Here is a 15,699-nt window from a genome sequence, read left to right on the forward strand (position 1 = left end):
TTAGTTTATGAAAAATATAATGAAATTAAATCTTTTCAAAAGAAGTTTATAGCAAAAATTAATTTATTGCAAATACACTATTTGTTTATGAAAAATATAACAACATTTTTTTTATTAAAATTTGACATTTGTGTTTGAATAAAATTGTGTTAATTTTGTTAAAATTTGAGTGGAAGATAACATATTATGAATGATATTCGTAGAATTAAAAATCTGTTTCCAGTGAATCTTTTTTCTCCTTGAGGGTTGGTGTAATATTAAAAGCGAATTTTGTAATGAGTCAGCAAGTTCACGCAACTAGGTTAAACAATGTCCTGTTCCAATTTCACGGGGATTCGATCGTTGCTCAATAAGTTATTGAAGAATTGACCTTTCCTGCGATTCGTGGTGCATCGTGATCACATTAGGCCTAGTCGGTTCGTGATTGCGCTCTGACGAAGTTGTAATAACACATAGTCCAAACTAATGAAGTGATATATTATTCACAGGTGTCCTCAGTTATATACTACTCGAACGATACTCGTAACTTCATTTGTCAATAGAAATGTTATCGGTTCTTTTGCTTCTTTGGAACGTCAATTACGGGAACAGTTTCAATGATTTTCCATCCTTGATTAGCACGAACGTCACCATGGGTACGAGTCTTTTTTCGTTTTTAAATGATTCATATCGCCGATCAGATCGAACTATCACTTTGTTAAACTGTCTTTGCTATATCAGTGATCAAGGTGAATCTTCAAGCTCGAATTATCTACCGCTTATCAATAACGATTTTTAAATCCTTCTCACACCGAGTTAAAATTTTTTATTGGGACATTGTGAAGTTATAACGTTTGAAGTTTTTAAGGATGAATTTTTTTAATAAACGAAAGAAATTTGTTTGATCAGCGGTGGTGGTCGACAGAAGCCTCTTCGACAGCAAAGAGGAGTACCACAACATCGCCGGGGTCATATACGATCTGATCACCGACACCGTGAAGAAGGAGATGCAAGTCGGCGGAATCGTGGTGCAAGTGTTCCGCGACGGGAACGTCAATTTGCGACAAGGTAAGGATACTCGATGAAGATTAATTACTCGCTAATTCTTCTACTTATTCTTTCGTTCACGTTCGCCAAGATTACACGATACTTTTGTCCTTTGCGTCGTGCTATTTAACGTGGCGTCTGCACGAGGCTGCTGCGAACAAGGAGCTCATGCATCTTGCAATAACAGGTACTAATAAATGTCACACTTTTACAAAATTTCGTTACTAAAAATTTGTACAGAAAATACTAAACCTACCAGCACATGTGTACTTAATTTGAAATTAAAAAATAAATAAACAAACGAGAAAACATAAATTAGTACACACATTTATTCTTTGCGTTGATGAAAATCAATTCTGATTTCAAGGAATGTTTAATGAAATGAGTACCTTATAATAATAAGCTTGTGGAGCGGTCATTTGGGAGTTTTAGTGTTAAATGAAGGTACAGAAAGTATAGAAACAGTAATTAAGGGGGGCAATACCTTTAGACAGATGAAAATAAGCTGATATTTGTGAATTTTTTTGTATAGGACACCTTTGTTTTGCGTTTTCGAAATTTCAGGTATAATTTATTATAACTATTGCCTGTTACAGAATATTTTCTGTTTTGCAAAATATTTCAAAATGCCGGAATTATGAGAATCCTTTCTGGAAGTGTTTTGGCGTGTCTCGTGAATCGGCGTGGGTTCTAGCTTTAGATATATTGGTCTGAAGCAAGTTTGCAGACAATGTTTCGAAAACTAACATTCACAGTTAGATGAACCTCAGAAACGTGCAAAATATGTAAAATTGAAGAAATGGCTTTTAAAGAAAAACTTTGAATTTTATTGAAAATTTTTGCAATGTTTTGCAATTAAAAGGACTTTAATGTTCAATTTATTTCATACATTTAGGTTCATATGTTAGATAGTATTGTCATGGATATGTGCAAAAAATTTGAGCGCGATTGATAAACTAGTTTTTGAGTTATCAGCCACGGCAATTTTAAGAACGTAGTTTTGAGAAAAACGCGTTTAAAGTTTCAGTTCTCCGCAATGAACGCGTGTATACCCGCGGCGCTAATCGGCCATAACTTCAAAAGGGCTTCGTATTTCACTTGAAAATTTTGAGACAATATTTTTCAGATGTTACACTAACATTTTATAGAAAAAAAAATGTAATTTTTTAAGATTCTAAAGGTATTGCCTCCCTTAAATGGAAGTACAGAAAGTATAGAAACAGTAATTAATTAAGTTTGAAACTGTTAATGAAACAGTAATTAACTGAGTTTGAAACTGTTAATGAAACAGTAATTAACTGAGTTTGAAACTGTTAATGAAACAGTAATTAACCAAGTTTAAAAGTGTTAAAGTTGAAAGTGTTAGTAATTGATTAAGTTTGAAATTATTAATTGAAACAGTAATTATTGAACATCTGTCGAAGATCCAGATTGTCCCCGAATCCCAGAAACCGACGGCCTGAGCGTCCCCCTGATCATGCCCGGCAAAGAGCTCTCCCAGATCTTCCTCGACCTCAGGATGACGAACATTCTATCCTGGAACGTGATCAACATTCTCCACGACGATACATTCGGTGATAAGAATAGCTAGTAGTAGATAACGTTGAACGACTCTTTTATCTTCAATCGTTTACGGTTCAGACAGGGACACGATCAGCAGAGTGATGAAGGCCATATCGGATAAGCTACCGAACAGACAATTAAGTCTGGTCTCCAGGTCGATCTTCACGTTGAAACACGAGGACACGGAGATGGCGAGGAAGAAAGCTGTGAAGAAGATACTGGACGATTTTCATGTGGAACAACTGGGACACTGCTTTTTGGTCATTGCGACGGTTGACATGGTTGTTGATGTCATGACGGTGGTAATATGGCTGTTTGGTGTTTAGTTGATGATGTTTAACACTAGATTGCCTAAGGCAGTCATTTTGATTGCTTTTCAATTTCAATTAGAAAAACAATTGTGTATAGAATGACACAGCTTCTTAGAATTTTGTGACTTTTTGTACAACATATAAATGCGTTTATTAATAATTGTAGTTACCTCCCCCCTCCTTTATTTCCGGTATATATGTATGTGTTATACTTATATTGCCCCAAAGCAGTCAAAATGAATCAAAGTTTCAGTCTTTCTAGTGTTAAGAGATGATGTTTAAGAGATTCATACTGTTAGGTTGAATTTAGTGAAGAAGTATTATATGGAGAATTTGAAGTAATTCGATGTTTAGCTTAACCCTTTTGCAATCGAAGGTAATAGCAACTTATTACTGGAAAAGTTAAATGAATTCTTTTGAGGTTATTTCTCTACTAATAATTATTCTAATTGTGGAAATTATTGATAAAACACAGTTTGTTTCACTGTGTGTATACATCACGTGTGTCATATTATAACATCAGTTAAATGCTTATTTCAAATTATTGTATTAAACAAAATGGCGACCGAGAGTCACCTCTCGAACGCAAAGAGTTAATTTTGGGTCTTCAAGGTAGCTCTTCATGTTAAATGAGAAATTAATCATGGAATCATAGAATTGACCATGGAGATTAATCTGTGTTACGTAGACTAACTCTGGTTCTTTGTCTTCATTTCAAGTTTTCATCTTCATCTTAAATGAGTCCTTCACAAATTGACTACAGAATTAATTTGTGTTATGTAACCTAACTGCAGCTCTCCTCTGGTTCTTTAACTTCATCTCAAGTTTTCATCTTCATCTTAAATGAGTCCTTCACAAATTGACTATAGAATTAATTTGTGTTATGTAGACTAACTGTAGCTCTCCTCTGGTTCTTTAACTTCATCTCAAGTTTTCATCTTCATCTTAAATGAGTCCTTCACAAATTGTCTATAGAATTAATTTGTGTTATGTAGCCTAACTGCAGCTCTCCTCTGGACCTTTGTCTTCATCTCAAGTTTTCATCTTCATCTTAAATGAGTCCTTCAGAAATTGTCTATAGAATTAATTTGTGTTATGTAGCCTAACTGCAGCTCTCCTCTGGTTCTTTAACTTTATCTCAAGTTTTCATCTTCATCTTAAATGAGTCCTTCATAAATTAACTATAGAATTAATTTGTGTTATGTAGACTAACTGCAGCTCTCCTCTGGCTCTTTGTCTTCGTCTCAAGTTTTCATCTTCATCTTAAATGAGTCCTTCACAAATTGACTATAGAATTAATTTATATTATGTAGACTAACTGCAGCCCTCCTCTGGTTCTTTGTCTTCGTCTCAAGTTTTCATCTTCATCTTAAATGAGTCCTTCACAAATTGCCTATAGAATTAATTTGTGTTATGTAGACTAACTATAGCTCTTCTCTGACTCTTTGTCTTCATCTTCATCTTAAAAGAGTCCTTCAAAAATTAATTATATAACTCGTTTGTGTTATGTAGACTAACTGCAGCCCTCCTCTGGTTCTTTGTCTTCATCTCAAGTTTTCATCTTCATCTTAAAAGAGTCCTTCACAAATTGATCATAGAATTTGTGTTATGTAGACTCACTCTCTTCTGGTTTTCCTTTCGATCTTCATTTTAATTGATTTCATTTTACTTTAGCTTTCAATCATTCATCTCTTCATAGACAAACTACCCTATTCTTACACTCACATTCCTTTTCAACAAAGAATATTTTAAATCTTTCGAAACTTGTTCATCAAATGCTGCTTTAAGGCAAGATCACTGAGGATGGTTCACCCAGGCAGCCAATGGCTGTACGTAGTAACGAACACCGCCCCGAACAGAACCAACATCACATCCTTCGTGGAGTTACTAGCCGAAGGAGGAAACGTGGCCTTCATATACAACGCGACCGATTTCAATGACTTCTGTGAAGTAACTATTATAATAACTGTCTAACAGAATATTGTATAGAATAATTGAATAATTGTGAAAAGACTCTTCAGGTCAAAGTGACGTACTACGCGAAGAAACTGGTGCAAGCTTTAGCCAAAGCGCTGGAATACTCTTTGACGAACGAGATCGATATGCTGAAGAGAGTCGGTGGAGAAGACTTCGAGATGATCAGGTTGACGAAACGGGAGAGACGGAAGGAAATCCTGACGAATTTCAAAGTCAGTTTCATTCTTAAAAGATTGCAAATTTATTTTCTTAAAAGTTTTACTCTGTGAGTTTAATGGAGTACCAATTAAAACTGTGTCAAAACTTTTGTCAGATGTATCTGGAGAGGGATGTACTGAATTCGGAGACGGTGCATGGTAGATGCGTGTTGTGGAAGTTCACCTCGTCTATAACGTGGGGAAATTTTTTTTCGCACGGTAAAAACGTGGCGCATTTATTGGACATCGGCACGTGGACTCTCGCTGCGGGGGTTAATTTAACGGACGATATTTTTCCGCACATCGTGCATGGCTTCAGAGGAATTAATTTGCCGATCACTACGTATCACGTGGGTAAACACTCTGAAGTTTGATGCATGGGTCATACGCCAAATCGTTCACCATCTTGCTCTAAACAAAATATGTTGTAGTCCACGTGAGATTAGGGGAGGTTTAAGTCATCATTTCGCCGGTTTCGAATTTGTTACAAAAATAACAAGCCTTCAAAGTTTGCAATTTTTGCCCATTCTTACAAAAATAGGTTTTACTCACGAATTTTTTTCTCAGAAACTACTCAACCTATTTGGCTAAATTCTTTTTTGTTTTATTCAAGAAGAATTGGACTATTTTAAAATATTTTTTTTAGTTCCGTCAATTTGTTATGGAATGTCGGAAAACTTAAACGAATTCCTTTTTTGTATTTTTTTTTCAGTGAGGGGTGTAATGATTTTTTTCCAATGAGACACAACAAATTCACGGAAGTAAAAAAAATATTTTAAAATAGCCCAATCCTTCGTGAATAAAACAAAAAAGAATTTAGCAAAATCGGTTGAGTAGTTTCGTAAAAAAAAATTCGTAAGTGAAGCCTATTTTCGCAGAAGTGGATAAAAATTGCAAACTTTGAAGGCTTGTTATTTTTTTAACAAATTCGAAATTGGCGAAATGATGACTTTAAACCCCCCCCCCTAATTTCACATGAACTATAACACATTTTGATAAAAACAAGATGGTGATATCTTAAAGTGATCGATTTGGAATGACCCGTATTCCCCTTGGAAGTGGTCCATTTTTAAAGGGGTTGTTTTAGAACCCACCGTGGCAGGTGATCACCGTAAACGAAAAGGGTGAAAGATCGTACGAGGGGTTAGTTTTCGACGTGATCAACCACCTCAGTAAAAAATTGAACTTTACGTACACAGTTATCCTACCGGAAGTGAACAGTACGAAGCCCTGGAGCTCTTCACGATTTTCCAAACTTGGAGACGTAAGGTCACTTCTACATGAAATAATATAAAATATATTATAACAATATATGTTCTTAGATTATTTGTAATAATTAATAATTGTGAGAACTTGACTTTCCGCAGAAAATTAACGAAATGACGATGTCGAATACGAGGAGGGTGCCTAAAGAGGTGATTAAGTTGGTTCGAGAGAAGAAGGTACTGTTAGCAGCGTGTGCTTATACAGTACAAGAGTATGAGGACACCATTAACTTCACTGTACCCGTTTTCGTGCAGACTTATAGCTTTTTAACTACTAGGCCTAGGCAATTGTCTAGGGCTCTTTTGTTTGCCTCGCCATTTACTAAAGAGGTACCTTCACATTTTATGGAAAATTAGGTTATGGGGTCAATTGTGATTAATGGGAATTTTTAGCAAGTTCGGGTGGTTTTGGAAATTTGGAATTTGGGGATTTTGGACTTTTTTGGGATTTTGGAATCTTTAGGGATTTTTGAATTTTTAGGGATTTTGGAATTATTGAGGTTTTGGGGATTTCAGATTTTTGGGGGAATATGGAGATTTGGTGATTTGAGGGTGAGGGAATTTGGGAATTTTTGAATTTGGAGAGTTTGGGGATTTAGGGGTTGAGGAATTTAGGAATTGGGGAATTTTGGTATTTGGAAATTTAGGAATTGGGGGATTTTGGTAATTGGAAATTTAAGAATTGGGGATTTTTGGTAATTGGCAATTTAGGAATTGGGAAATTTTGGTAATTGGAAATTTGGAAATTGGGGTATTTTGGTAATTGGAAATTTAGGAATTGGGGAATTTTGGTAATTGGAAATTTAGGAATTGGGGAATTATGGAATTGGGGAATTTAGAAATTGGGGAATGATGGAATTGGGGGATTATGGGATTGGGGAATTATGGAATTGGGGAATTATGGAATTGGGGAATTATGGAATTGGGGAATTTAGAAATTGGGGGATTATGGGATTGGGGAATTATGGAATTGGGGAATTTAGAAATTGGGGAATGATGGAATTGGGAAATTATGGAATTGGGAAATTATGGAATTGGTAATTATGGAATTGGGAAATTATGGAATTGGGAATTATGGAACTGGGAAATTATGGAATTGGGAATTATGGAATTGGGAAATTATGGAATTGGGAAATTATGGAATTGGGAAATTATGGAATTGGGAAATTATGGAATTATGCAGTTATGGGATTGGGGAATTATGAAATTGGGAAATTTGGAATTGAGGAATTATGGAATAGGGAAATTATGGAATTATGCAATTATGAGATTGGGGAATTATGGAATTGGGAAATTATAGAATTGGGAAATTATGGAATTGGGGAATTTTGATATTTGGAAATTTAGGAATTGGGGATTTTTGGTAATTGGCAATTCAGGAATTGGGGGATTTTGGTATTTGGAAATTTTGGAATCGAGAAATTTTAGAAATTGGAAATTTAAGAATTGGGGAATTTGAGAAATTGAACAAAAAATTTCAATATTCAGAAATTTAGAAATTGTAGAATATTAATAATCACTTAATTCAGTAATTAATTTCAGTACTTGACTATTTAGAAATTTGCAAGCATAGAAACTTTCTAACGTGAAAATATACTTTGGAATCTAGAATTTATTTTGAAGACTTCCCAATTTGCATTATAATGCAATCAAGATTTATAAATAAGATTTTTCCAAAACTTGAAACTTTGAAATTTGTTTATTTCAATGAAATTATCAAAGAAGAATAATATCTCTTACAGTGACTCCAAAGAAGTGCAATAAACTATACCATTTCATTTTGCTTCAAAAGTTCTGTGTCTTCAAGCCAATTTATTACAGCGTCGTTTCAGACATGGTTCTGTTTGGCTGTGACCGTTATCATAATGGGTCCGATCTTGTACCTGATTCACAAATACAGTCCATACAGCACGAAGACCTCGGGCCTGAACTCATCCTGGCAGTGTGTGTGGTACGTGTACGGGGCTCTTCTTCAACAAGGTACCATTTTATTACCCGCTAAACTGTCTCCATTTCTCTTTCGTACGTGAACATTCACCCGATCGGAATTCGTGTTTGCTCCTGCTGCTCGACAACGATCACGCATTTAACGGCTTGTATACTCACGAATTTTACCAGCTGCGTACCACGGAGATAATTGTATTTGCACGTTGATAATGCTTATGGTAATTATGGGATAAAAATGGAGGTTCGTAACGAGACTTCGGAATAACTGCTAATAACTGTATATAAATTATTATCTGGGGACTTGGTGGTTTTAATTATTATTTATTGGTGCTTTTTTATTTTTTGAGGTGAATTATGGTCTTGGAGATAGGACTTTTTGGAACATTTTAAATATTATTATTGTTATTATTATTATTATAATATTACATTATTATTATTGATTTCAATTATTATTTATTATTGCTTTCTTATTTCTTTCAATGAATTGTAGTCTTGTAGATAGGTCTTTTTGGAATTATTTAAATATTATTATTATTATATTAGTACATTATTATTATTTTTAATTATTAATTATTATTGCTTTCTTATTTCTTTCAATGAATTATAGTCTTGTAGATAGGACGTTTTGGAGCATTTTAAATATTATTATTATTATTATTATATTACATTACATTATTATTATTTTTAATTATTAATTATTATTGCTTTTTTATTTCTTTTAGTGAATTATGGTCTTGTAGATAGGACGTTTTGAAACATTTTAAATATTCTTCTTCTTATTATTATTATATTACATTATTATTATTTTTAATTATTATTTATTATTGCTTTTTTATTTCTTTCAGTGAATTATGGTCTTGTAGATAGGTCTTTTTGGAACATTTTAGATATTATTATTATTATTATTATTATATTAAATTATTATTATTTTTAATTATTAGTTATTGCTTTCTTATTTCTTTCAGTGAATTATGGTCTTGTAGATAGGACGTTTTGAAACATTTTAAATATTCTTCTTATTATTATTATTATATTACATTATTATTATTTTTAATTATTAGTTATTGCTTTCTTATTTCTTTCAGTGAATTATGGTCTTGTAGATAGGTCTTTTTGCAACATTTTAAATATATTTTCAAGGCCATCTCATGTAGAAAATTAATTTGTGCACAGGAAGTATAACTGAATTTGTTTGTGATAAATTCAGAGATTAATTTCATTGGTTAGGTTAGGTTAGGTTTGCTTGTTTAGTTCAATTATTTAGTTTAATTGTTTTAATTTAATTATTTAATTTTATTACTCAAGTTTAATTGTTTCATTTAGTTGCTTAATTTAAATATTTGATATAACTGTTTTTAATTTAATTGTTTGGGTTAATTGTTCAAATTAATTAGTCAATTTAATAATTTCATTTAATTGTTTAATTAAATTATTTGAGTTCTTTGTTCAATTTAATTATTGATTTAATTATTTTAATTTAATTATTGATTTTATTATTTTAATTTAATTATTTGATGTGACTGTTTATTTTAATTATTCAAATTCATTGCTCAATTTAATTATTGATTTAATTATCTTAATTTAATTATTGACTTTATTATTTTAATTTAATTATTTGATGTGACTGTTTAATTTAATTATTCAAATTCATTGCTCAATTTAATTATTGATTTAATTATTCAATTTAATTATTTGATAATAACTGTTCAATTTAATTATTTGATAATAACTGTTCAATTTAATAATTTGATAATAACTGTTCAATTTAATAATTCGATTTAATTATTCATTTCACAAAATCATTATAGAATATTCTTCTTTTTAAGTTGATCATATTAATTGTTTTACATAAATTATTTACAACAGAGGATTAATATATATTAATTTAAATTTCAGGAGGAATGTATTTGCCTCAATCTGACAGTGCACGCATGTTAATCGGAGTATGGTGGTTAATCGTGATGGTGGTGGTAGCAACATACTCCGGAAGTTTGGTCGCTTTTCTCACGTTTCCCAAAATGGACGCATCCATCTTAACAGTGGAGGACCTTATCGCACGCAAGGATAAGATAACCTGGGGTTTTCCTAATGACAGCTTCCTAGAACTGTATCTTCGAAACACCGATGAGCAGAAGTATCAGATTTTGTTGGCATATTCGGAGAGACACAATGATACGGAAGAGGAAACGTTGGTGGAACGCGTGAAACAGGGGAAACATGCTTTGATTGATTGGAGAAGTTCCCTCAGGTTGTTATCAAAGTTTAATATTTTTAAATACTCAAGTTTCTGAATTTTTAAATTGATATTTCTTAGATTTGTAAATTGCAGTTCCCAAATTTCTAAAATTCACGAATTTTCAAATGTTAAAATTTTTATATTTCCACATTGGCAAACTTCTATATTTCCAAATATCAGAATTGTCAGATTCTCATATCCCCAAATCCCTAAATTCCCAAATCCATAATTCCCCAATTCCATAAATCCCTAATTCCATAAATCTCCAATTCCATAAATCCCCAATTCCACAATTCCCCAATTCCATAAATCCCGAATTCCATAAATCTCCAATTCCATAAATCCCCAATTCCACAATTCCCCAATTCCATAAATCCCGAATTCCATAAATTCCCAATTCCATAATTCACCAATTCCATAAATCCCCAATTCCACAATTCCCCAATTCCATAAATCCCGAATTCCATAAATTCCCAATTCCATAATTCACCAATTCCACAAATTCCCAATTCCATAATTCACCAATTCCACAAATCACCAATTCCATAATTCACCAATTCCATAAATCCCCAATTCCACAAATCCCCAATTCCATAAATCCCCAATTCCATAATTCACCAATTCCACAAATCCCCAATTCCATAATTCACTAATTCCACAAATCCCTAATTCCAGAAATCCCCAATTCCATAATTCACCAATTCCACAAATCCCTAATTCCAGAAATCCCCAGTTCCATAATTTCCCAATTTCCCACTTTCCCAATTTCCCAATTTCCCAATTTCCCAATTTCGCAATTTTCCAATTTTCCAATTTCCCAATTCTCAATTCTCCAATTTCCCAAATCCCCAAATCCTCAAATCCTCAAATCCCCAATTCCCAATTCTCCAAATTTCGAATCCTAACCTCAAAAATTCCACAATTCCTCAACTAAGGAATCACTATTCCACTTCCTCCCAGTCACTTCCCTTAGAAAAATCCATCATACATCCACACATGCACTAACACATACACACACATACTAATCAATCAACTAAACTAATAGGTTCTTAATGAGGAAAGATTTGCTGTTAACCGGAGGATGCCATTTCTCTTTGAGCGCTGATGAGTTTCTCGATGAACCGATTGCCATGATCATTCCTCAGGATAGTCCTTATTTGGCCGTCATTGATGCAGAGTAAGTAACACGTCTTCTCTAAAGTATCATGGTACATCATAGTAATTTAAATCGAATACACTGAAATTCTCTGAACCACGTCGAGTATTTACGGTGTAGATTGCGTCGAATGCAGGAATCTGGTCTGATGAACAAGTGGATATCCGAGAAGATGCCGATGAAAGACAAATGCTGGGAAGTTCCGGGCAGTAATCAAGCGGTGAATAAACGGAAGGTCAACGTCGCTGATATGCAAGGGATATTCTTTGTTCTCTTCATGGGTAAATTATCAAAATGAAATTTAATACATGAATAATAACAGTTTATTTATTTATGAAATTCATAAATAATAAATAATAACAAAATTTATAAAAAATAAGACTAGTGTCAAATTCAGGAAAATAGTTTTTTCTTCACAAAGGATAGATCTTATTGATAAAATTAATCATAGCTTGTTTTTCATAAAAATGATGAATGATCACATTACATGAATAAGAATAATTAGAATACCAATAAATAACAATATTTCCATTCATATTTATAACATTCTTCATCTATTTTTATTGATAAAATTAATCATAGCTTGTTTTTCATAAAAATTATGAATAATCACATTACATGAATAAAAATAATTATAATAACAATAATTAACAATACTTCCCTCCATATATATAACATTCTTCATCTATTTTTATTAATAAAATTAATTGATAAAATTAATCATAGCTTGTTTCTCATAAAAATTATGAATAATCACATTGCATGAATAACAATAATTATAATAACTATAAATAACAATATTTCCATTCATATTTATAACATTCTTCATCTATTTTTATTGATAAAATTAATTGATAAAATTAATCATAACTTGTTTTTCATAAAAATTATGAATAATCACATTACACGAATAACAATAATTATAACAATAAATAACAATATTTCCATTCATATTTATAACATTCTTCATCTATTTTTACAACATTTTTATTCATGTGTCCCACTAATATTCATATGGACATTTTTGCAAGACCAATTTTTATAAACGAACAAACAATTACTTTTAAAAATAATATTTAACTTATAATGTAAAACTTGCACTCATCTATTACTTCTGCTACATCTAATCAATTTTCTCAATTATTCCAGGCGTCACGTTGTCTTTCCTGTTCCTGTTCTGCGAATTATACTGGAACAAGCGCAAGGTATCCAAGGAACGCAAACTGATTCGTCCATTCGTCTCCTAAAGCAGTTTCCAAGCTAGTTGTTTCGTTAGACAATGATTTTTCCTCGAATAAACGAAGCAGATCAACGTTACTTCAACAATTATCCCACCTCGTTAATCTCTCCGCGACAATTATCGCTTTTTGTCATTGTAACCGTGCTTGGCACCGGAAGTCGCAAAGGTCCTTGCACAATCCCGTCATCGAACTTCCTCGAACCTTTTTTTTTTTCCTCGTCGGCCATGGGTGAACGACGCGAAATGGCAATCGAACGTTTTCATCGATAATTGCTAGAGACAGACACGAAGCAAGCGCGAAATAATTCTCGCCAATGAAATTGCAATCCACCGATGGTCCACGGACGTTTACGCCACATTTGCAATTACCATCACGAACGAATGGCTAATTTGCGGGTAACGGACGACACCGGATATTGCGTGGATATCCACGCAACGTTCGACATCGGCAATGATCGATCCTTTTGCGTGATGGATGTGTGCATTGGCGTAATGCACTTTTGTGCGGAGGGAGCTTGGGTTTACTGGGATTAGTGGTGGTAATTTGGTGTGGTGGAGTTGAGAAGAGTTTGGGATTTTGGGAATTGGGGAATTCAGGAATTGGGAAATTATGGAATTGGGGAATTATGGAATTGGGGAATTATGGAATTGGGGAATTGTGGAATTAGAGAATCATGGAATTCGGGAATTATGGAATTAGGATGTCATGGATTTGGGGAATTATGGAATTGGGGAATTATGGAATTGGGGAATTGTGGAATTAGAGAATTATGGAATTCGGGAATTATGGAATTAGGATGTCATGGATTTGGGGAATTATGGAATTGGGGAATTGTGGAATTGGGGAATTGTGGAATTAGAGAATTATGGAATTTGGGAATTACGGAATTAGGATGTCATGGAATTGGGGAATTATGGATTTGGGGAATTATGGAATTGGAGAATTATGGAATTGGAGAATTTGGGAATTGGCGAATTATGGAATTGGCGAATTATGGAATTGGGGAATTGTGGAATTAGAGAATCATGGAATTCGGGAATTATGGAATTAGGATGTCATGGATTTGGGGAATTATGGATTTGGGGAATTATGGAATTGGAGAATTATGGAATTGGAGAATTTGGGAATTGGCGAATTATGGAATTGGCGAATTATGGAATTGGCGAATTATGGAATTGGGGAATTGTGGAATTAGAGAATCATGGAATTCGGGAATTATGGAATTAGGATGTCATGGATTTGGGGAATTATGGAATTGGGGAATTATGGAATTGGGGAATTGTGGAATTGTGGAATTGTGGAATTAGAGAATTATGGAATTCGGTAATTACGGAATTAGGATGTCATGGAATTGGGGAATTATGGATTTGGGAAATTGTGGAATTGGGGAGTTATGGAATTGGGGAGTTATGGAATTGGGGAGTTATGGAATTCAGGAGTTATGGAATTGGGGAATTATGGAATTAGGGAATTTAGGAATTAGGGAATTATGGAATTGGGAAATTATGGAATTGGGGAATTATTGTCACGTTTTTACATTGATAATTATTTGGATAGTTTATATTAATTTCATGGGGGGAGTTTGCTAACTGGTCCTCAGACCTCAGAAGTCTGGACCGAGACTTAGCTTGTAGACGTTTAATATAATTTATAATATTTTTAGGCTGTAATCTTCTTCAAGGTTGTATTTAATCACTGTACATTGCCACATTGATTTTCACTGTCATATTAATAATTATTCGATCAGATTGAATTTATTTCAGAAGGGGAGTTTGCTAACAGGTCCTTAGACCTCAGAAGTCTGGTACATAACTTGTAACTTATCGATGTTAAATATCACTTATAATGTTTTTAGTCTGTAATCATCTCTCTACTTCAAGTTTAATTATTGCACATGACCACACTATTGTTTACTACAACATTGGCAATTATTGGATGAAATGTTTAGGTTAGGTTCATTTCAGAAAAGAGGTTAGTGAACTCTCAGGAGCTGAGCATTTTATTTCAACAATAATTTATACTGTTTTACCACAGTAATCTTCTATTTCTTTCATATAATATACACACTACACACTTAAGCACTATATAACATTATAAAAAATCAGCATCGTCAAAAAATAAAATTTTTAAACTGGTCCTCCATGTCTGATACATTAACATACCTTCCATTTTGTATGCATGTATTTTACCAAAGAAAAAAAGAAAAATAGTTTTTATTAAAAGGCAAAGAATATACATGTTATAAAATACGTTTGTAATAATTTGTTTCTGTAAAGACAGCAATTAAATAATCGATGAAAGATGAATTACATTCCCATAATCCCGAGTTCATTGTTCAAATGTAACTTAGAATCTTACTCTCCGTTCTTAGAATCTTCGCACACGTAATTTCCCATTCTTCTGGATGCGATCTTAATAAAGCAACAAGTTGTAGCAACTTCCACCGTAACGTAACAAGAAGCAACCTAAATCATACGCGTCATGTTCATCTTACCCAATCTTATTAAATGCGGAGTCTTTCACTGAAATTAGCACCTTAAGGAAACAATGAAACAACTAACGAAATGCTTGTTCAAAGACTACACGGGCATCAATTTTTCTTTTGCTATCATCGAGAATGGATCTGTATAGTGGGTTACACAATTGAGTGATTTTTATCGCGGAGTAGTAAGATCGTTGTCGGATCGAAGGGAAAGATGGCGGCGGGTAATGGCGGAGGAAACTTTCGTCATTTCTTTCTAGTTTTTTGTAGACTTTGATGGTAACATTAAGGATTGTTG

General features: G+C 33.2%; 1 protein-coding gene across 2 annotated transcripts; it reads left to right on the top strand.

Annotated features, from left to right (window-relative positions):
• The first annotated feature begins 212 nt into the window (after positions 1–212).
• On the top strand, positions 213–13,007 carry Ir93a (Ionotropic receptor 93a). 2 transcript variants are annotated; one of them, XM_012291390.2, is made up of 15 exons: positions 213–635; positions 889–1,047; positions 1,118–1,213; positions 2,451–2,600; positions 2,668–2,891; positions 4,689–4,850; positions 4,913–5,089; positions 5,191–5,424; positions 6,162–6,338; positions 6,442–6,669; positions 8,172–8,319; positions 10,183–10,534; positions 11,568–11,699; positions 11,799–11,959; positions 12,828–13,007. In XM_012291390.2, exons 1-15 carry the CDS (start codon positions 545–547, stop codon positions 12,923–12,925), a joined length of 2,589 nt encoding a protein of 862 aa, XP_012146780.2. In that variant the 5' UTR covers positions 213–544; the 3' UTR covers positions 12,926–13,007. The 2 variants fall into 2 exon arrangements, with proteins under 2 accessions (XP_012146780.2, XP_012146785.1); XM_012291395.2 differs by lacking the exons at positions 213–635; positions 1,118–1,213 and having other exon boundaries at positions 967–1,047; positions 2,428–2,600.
• Positions 13,008–15,699: the final 2,692 nt, after the last annotated feature.

Source organism: Megachile rotundata, chromosome 13 (genome assembly GCF_050947335.1).
Source record: "Megachile rotundata isolate GNS110a chromosome 13, iyMegRotu1, whole genome shotgun sequence".
NCBI lineage: Eukaryota > Metazoa > Arthropoda > Insecta > Hymenoptera > Megachilidae > Megachile > Megachile rotundata.

What these genes read in the sequence shown, in the direction of transcription:
- Ir93a (XM_012291390.2), top strand. Translation starts at nt 545, where the DNA reads ATGTTATCGGTTCTTTTGCTTCTTTGGAACGTCAATTACGGGAACAGT. An exon ending in GAACGTCAATTTGCGACAAG is followed by an intron (nt 1,048 to 1,117) that starts GTAAGGATACTC and finishes ACGTTCGCCAAG; the next exon opens with ATTACACGATACTTTTGTCC. An exon ending in CCTCGCCATTTACTAAAGAG is followed by an intron (nt 6,670 to 8,171) that starts GTACCTTCACAT and finishes GCGTCGTTTCAG; the next exon opens with ACATGGTTCTGTTTGGCTGT.